This window comes from Magallana gigas, chromosome 3 (assembly GCF_963853765.1).
Source record: "Magallana gigas chromosome 3, xbMagGiga1.1, whole genome shotgun sequence".
In the NCBI taxonomy this organism is placed as follows: Eukaryota; Metazoa; Mollusca; class Bivalvia; order Ostreida; family Ostreidae; genus Magallana; species Magallana gigas.
In genome coordinates, this window is record NC_088855.1 from 27396666 (window position 1) to 27403566 (window position 6901).

At 33.4% G+C, this 6901-nt stretch overlaps 1 protein-coding gene across 1 annotated transcript; it reads left to right on the forward strand.

Annotated features, from left to right (window-relative positions):
• The first annotated feature begins 509 nt into the window (after positions 1–509).
• On the forward strand, positions 510–1966 carry LOC109618931 (histamine H2 receptor). The gene has a single exon (XM_020067815.3). It carries the CDS (start codon positions 576–578, stop codon positions 1719–1721), a length of 1146 nt encoding a protein of 381 aa, XP_019923374.3. The 5' UTR covers positions 510–575; the 3' UTR covers positions 1722–1966.
• The last annotated feature ends 4935 nt before the right edge of the window (positions 1967–6901 follow it).

The following is a 6901-nucleotide window of genomic DNA, read 5'->3' on the forward strand; positions in this document are numbered from 1 at the left end:
CAAATTCGTGGTTTCGATTCTTAAAACACAAACCACCATTTTTATATTTAAGCATAATTTTTTTTCAATTTAAAGGTTTGTACAATTGTGGGTCTTACATTAAGTGAAACCGTATATTAATTTCCATATCAATTACCTGCCTGTTCCGTTGTTTGTGTTTTAAAATGCCTTTATTTAATTTGCATACTTCATTTAAGCAATATCTTTCTATTGAATTGGTTTTTATAATTCCATTTGTTTTAACACCTATATGTATATGTATCTCTTCTGTAATTTGATTGGCTGCTGCAAGCAAAAACTGGTAAGTACCAATGGATATTCTACAATTCTATAACAGGGGATGTCGTGTTAATGGTGATAATTAAGATTCTCAATTCAGCTGTATAAAAAGACCTTTCACTCTTTCATTCATTAAGAATTTCTTGCTGTCTTTCCCTTAGCGATTCAATAAACGTGAGTAGTAAAACTGTTTTTATCTAAACGCCATACATGTATCTTTATTTTTTAAAATGTTTTGAAAAATCTTAAATTTGGCTATGCATGATAAATGAACGTCCATATTTTAGGCCATCAAGATGGATCCATCCAATAACAACGACGAGTTGTTGTCCCTACTAGAGTACTTCAGCGATGCGCTCGGCAATGACAACTTTACTAAGAATGACATCCTGAATATGTTTGCCAGGTACGACTTCGACGAACTTTCCCCTCCACGGGTAAAACAGAGAGATGGTGTGATTTTATACGCTTCTCCTTTTGTATTTTTGTTTGGGGTAACTGGGCATCTAATGTCACTGCTAATTTTGCCCTATTTTGCCAAAAAGGAGTCTAGCTATGTATACCTTCTGTTCCTTTCGATATTTGATCTTCTTGTTCTTCATGTCGGCTTGCTCATCCGATGGCTGCAAGAGATACTCGCCGTTGATATTTATTCTTTTAACAACTACACCTGTAAGGTACTGACCTTCCTTGGGTTAGTCTTCAGCGACACCTCCGTCTGGTTGCTCGTTTTCGTCACGCTTGAAAGATTTGTTCTACTTTACCACCCATTTCGCGCAAAACTCATATGCACGGTTCGTCGGTCCCTCATTATCATTCTGTTTATTTTCGTCGCCATGGCAATGTTAAACGGTCATGTATTTTGGACTCTCGAAATCATCACTGACAATGTGACCCAATCACAAAACTGTGATTCAGCCGCGAATAGCAATGCCTTGATTTATCAAATATGGCCCCTGATAGATTCGTTGATTTACTTTATTTTGCCTTTCCTTTGTACTTGCGTCTTTAACTACAAAATTATTCGAAAAATCCGCCACATTAAAATCAGAAATCGCATTTGTAATTCCCGTCGGTTTCCAAGAGTAAGAGGGGAACAGAAAAAGCCAAAAGTTGAAAGGAAGCTGACCATAACAATGGTCATTTTATCCTTGGCCTTCATGGTGACCACCCTCCCAATGTTGGTCTACCTGTGTGTGACAGCGGTCATGAATTCTCTCCATAAACAGCCGCTATTTAGCCGCGAGAGATATCAATACTTCCGGTCTTTTGCCGAGTTGATGATGTATACTAACCATGCCATCAATTTTTATCTTTACATCGCAAACTCGAGGCGACTCAGATTGTGGTTTCAGAAGCGAGTCTGCCAGCAGAAAGCGGAACAGCTTGTTATAGGCAATGAAGTTCTTGAAAAGCAAGAGTATTCATCCAGATTTTCGTAGACAATATCAAGATTCCCGTGATCATCTGTGATAAGAATGAATGTGTCTATGAACATTGAACATATTTTTTGCTATTTCTTTAAACATGATATATAATATATGGTATATCATCTTAAACGATTAACATATTTAGTTGATGTGTATTATAGCTGTTCGATAAAAAAATTAAGATTTTATATATTATATGTTTAGTTCTGTACACAATAAATTACAGTAAGGTCTGTGAAAATATTTTCAATAAATTTAACATGCATTTCTTGAGATTTCTGTCATCCTTGTTTGTCTCGAAAGATATCGCTAGCAGTGATCAAAAATGGTCAGAATCAAAATTGAAATAAATTAGCGACTGTTATTCAAAAACAGTGAACAGAACACACAACCTACATACATTTTTATGAAGAGATGAATTAGAATTAAAATTAAAAAATCATAACAAAAATAAAAACTATGAATACGATGCTGTGGTCAAATTGAGGGATATGCTCTGTTTTAGATTCACAGCGAAAATATTCATCATCGTGCAGCAGGTTCAAATTACAGGTTTTTGTTTGATAAGTTGGTCTTAACCATGAAGTTACCAAGAGGTTATTAAGTTATCATAACTCCAGAGCAACCGAAGAACAATTTTTGATGAGGGAGGAAGAGTTGGAGCTTACTGTATCATACCCTTATCATTCCTCTATTCAATTCATTATCATCCAATGAAAAGGTTGGTTACGCAATTTGAAAGTTAGATCATATTATTAATAAGTAAAATATAGCTATCATGAAGGGACTCGGTCGCCCGGTTCCCTTTGCCCTCTCCTTATTTGCAAAAAATTTACCCAGAGACATGGTGACGCATAAACCCATTACAGTTTTCTTGTATTTAATAAGTATGGCTTTTTAAAACGATTTCCACACATTTTATACTGGATGATTTCCCCCGCAAGCGTGGGAATGATCACTTTCCACATAAATGTAAACAATGCTTAAATAAATATATGTTGGACCATATTGTTTGTTCATCTTATTGTATACTGTGTCTGAACTTTTTCTTAATTGCTATTTCTTCGTAACTTATTTTTAAAATTGAAAAAACTGAATGGCTTTATATTTAGAGGAGCGGGCAGGCATGAAAAATCTAAACTGAAACGGATGATTTATATATGTTCATGATCTAATATTATTCTCTTTGTTGCAGCTGCTGGAAAATAAAAATCAAAGTACTTAAGTACTGACGGGAGTTGATTTTATCGATTATCATTTATTTTAAAATCAACTTATCTTGCATGGCAATGAGTTTCTAGTCTGTATTTGAATTTCGCACTTTTTTATTATATGAATTTTAAGACTTTTCCGACAAGAATTTCGAGAAACTCCAAAGACTGTTTCACTTTCGGTTTGCCAGAGTAACTGCATAGGAGAGTTGATTAAAATCAACTCCCAAAAACAGTGATCGACTGGGTATTTATTGCGTTTAATCTCGAAATGTTGTTCTTTAAGTCAAAGTACACTATAATTGTCATCACTGTCCCGAATAGGAATTTCAGATTAAAAAAACCCACAACAACTGGGGAGGGGGTCATCCCCCATTTAACTTCCATGTTTAATACATACATCATTAATTCATTTATGCATGTAGACTTAGCACACAATCTTTTCATTGTTCACATGTTAATATACAATGTTCATCTCCAAACTGTCGATTAAAAAAGGCTTAGTTTAGTGTTTGCTTACTTTACTTGCACATTTTAAGCCAAAGTTGTCATTTTTTTTTTTGGTTTATTGGTAAAATTCATCAGTATTATATATCATATGAAAATATAAAATTCTGAAAAGAAATTAGTGTTCAAAAGTAAATAAAACCACTTTCGCAAATAAACGCGAAACTTTCGCGATATAATGCAAAACTTTCGCGAATAAACGCGTTTACGTCACTTTCGCAACATACAAGTACTTAGCAACGGGTAACACAACGAATTGTTACATGCGCGTAAATTATGCGCGTACGGTTCGCCGTAGAATTCATTGGCGGATCCAGAGGGGGGGTTCCGGGGGTTGGAACCCCCCCTTTCTCTGGGACATATGAATTTTTTTTTAAACTTAAAATTCTAACTGGAAGGCAATTTTTTCCATCTGCTATTTAAATACTATAATTATCCAACATAAATGCTTTAGAAATCGCTTACTAGTATTTAAAAGTTGTTCGTACAACGGACGTAATTTATTTCTTATAAACAACACCCTATCGATATTTTATTGAAGTAAAGTTATTAGTTAGGTTCCCGAGACTCCTCTGTTTTTATTATTGGGGTCCCAAATACTAAAACAGAGGGTACTCGGAAACCTGACTAAAGTGTTCTTCTTCAGCAATCGGTGTTTATTTCTTTTAGTAAGCATGTGGAAATTTTTTTTTAAATTACATAAAGCATGCAATATCGCTTAGGTATTTTCTTCTTTATGCCTAAAGAAAATCGATTGTACTTAATGAAACGCATGAATTGCATTTTATTTTTCAAATGCTTAACTGAAATTCTGTGGCAAAATACCGTAAGAAGGGTTAACTTGAGACTTATTGATTATTAAGGCTACAAATTATCAAAATCCTTACCAAAACCAAAATTAATTTACCCACGGAAAATGTTAAAAAAGTCGGGGGGGGGGGGGGTCTTTACGAATAAAAGGTTAAGTTGGTATTGGACATCTCCATATTATGACGTACTTCCTATTGAAATAAACAATAAAATCAAGTATAATTTTATTAAAGTTTTCTTTTTACGAAATTGCTACCTAACAGCGTAGTGCAATGAGTTTGAGTGTTAACTACGAATGTTAGTTATGAGTTCAAATCCCGTTGGGGAAGTTATGATATCAACCTTTCCAGAAAATTTTAAAATATATTTTTTGGTCAAATATTGTAAAAGTTGATTTTTTTTAACCGCTGAAAGTATTTGTTTATAATTTACTTTTATCCACATTAATATCGACCCTTACCACCTTAACTAGTGCTGAATTTTACACGTTTTGATATTTATGGATTGGAACCCCCCCTTTCCAATTTTGCTGGATCCGCCTCTGGAATTCACGTAATTTCTATATAAAAGCAGTAAAATTTTCTCTAAAATTAAGACATTCAGAATAATAAAATAAACAGTGCCTGTTTGGGAGGGTAACAGTTGAAATTGACACCCCGAGAAAACCATTGTAAACCGCCGCTCTTCCCAAACAGGCACTATTTATATAAATAAATGGCGCTGAGTTTTACCTGAACCCAAAACGAAGTGAAAACGCAATGGCGGAGCGAGAACCAGACTATTATTCAACCGACAATAGCGATAATTAAGCGCGTGCTATAATATACAATCATTGCTATTTTTTAGGTCTATACGGTGATTTAGTTACCCGAGAAGTACAATATACACCGAGGTGAATATTTCACTTCGAGGGTAGCTAAATCATCAGCGATTATTTAGAGACGCATTGACACATTGATATCAAAACTGAGTTATATCAAGCGAAGATATAGTCGTACAAATTGAGAATCACGATATTTCATTGGACGATCTATCTTTAGTCCAATGTAGAGAAAATTAACTGTAATATTGACCTCCTACATGTAGGTCACGTGCAGGTGAATAGAACGTTCTGTTTTCTGTTCTAAGAGCCAGTCAGAAAGATATGAATAAATCGATCATATTCTAATCATTGTGATGTCATAAAAAAGTTCACTTAGAATTGAACGTTTTCGCCATCCCATAGGTTCATATAAAGAAGCATATTTGCACATCTAAATGTAAGAAGATGGTTGGATAAGCCTAAGGCGCGTGAAATGCCTATGTAGAACTATGTAGAACGAACAAGAAACTGAAAAATTAAACTATTAACAAAATTGATATATTTTAAAATATCACTTTAAACGATGTACATTTGACGAATATCGATGTGTAACTCTTAAATATCTTCAGTACTAAAAACGTGCGTATGCATGCGGATCAAAACCTCCAATTACTAATTGTGCCATTTTTTAGAACTTCGATGCCTTTTCTTTTATAGATTGGGTCTGTGGTCCATATTTTTGTTAAATTCCAAATAAAGTGAAATGGAAAACAATCCAAATTTAATCAACAAAAACACAGAGATGACCCACGTACAAAATGTACTGTACATTAAAAATGTCCTTTTGTATTCCAACAACTGAACGTTTTAGAAAAATAATTCAAGTCCGTTAATTCTTGACCAAAGTCGCAGTACTATGACTCATTGGTTAGAGAACTAGACATTAGGTAACCTTAAAAAGAACTAGGCTTTTTAGATAGTGGGTTCGATATCACCCAAACTTAAGGGAATATTTTTTTTATCTTATCGTTTGTTGATGTATTCAAATCTGAAGATAGTAAGAAATTGTGCTTTTGCAAATTCATATAATAACACTATCAAATAGATTTGACTGGGAAAAAAATTGCAAATATATTTTATTTTATGACCAAACCAAATGGGCATTTGCTTATCTTGTTCCCCCATCCTCTTCATGGATGTTTGTTAATTTAAGTTGACAGACGATAGCACAAACCGAGAAATGTTTTTCATGTTTTTAAATAACAAATGCTTAAATCTTGATAATTGGAACACCAAACCATTAAATTCAACCAATTGTCACTCGACTGTTTCTTTGACGTGTCCATCAACAACAGGAAATTGCAATTGATGTGGCGCATATTGCATTGTACGTGATAAAAGGATTCGAACACTTAATTGGAACAAACCTGACATCAAAACTACTCCTAGATTTGTACTCTCGTTGAAAATCACGGTTAACAATGAATCATCATTCATACAGGAACACGTACTAAAATATAAGTTAACAAGGTTATATAAAAAATTATGATTAATATTAATATAGACGTTGATTTAAAACATTAATTAATATTAATATTTTTTATATTGCAATAATTTGCATTATGTAAAAGTTGTGTATGAGTGTCATAAACCCGATGGGGCTGAATACAATTTATTATTTAAAAGAACAAAATCAAGATTAAACAATTTTTTATAAATAATTGCTTAATGGACCCTTATCAAATCCAATAAAGCCCGAAGTGCTTTTTAAAAATTATTCTAAAATTATTATCATTGATGAAATATCTATTCGTAGTAATATAGAAAGTTAAAAAGATTTTGCGTCAAGGAAAACAACTCCA

Excerpts from the sequence above, each read along its gene's own strand:
- LOC109618931 (XM_020067815.3), top strand. The coding sequence starts at position 576 with ATGGATCCATCCAATAACAACGACGAGTTGTTGTCCCTACTAGAGTAC.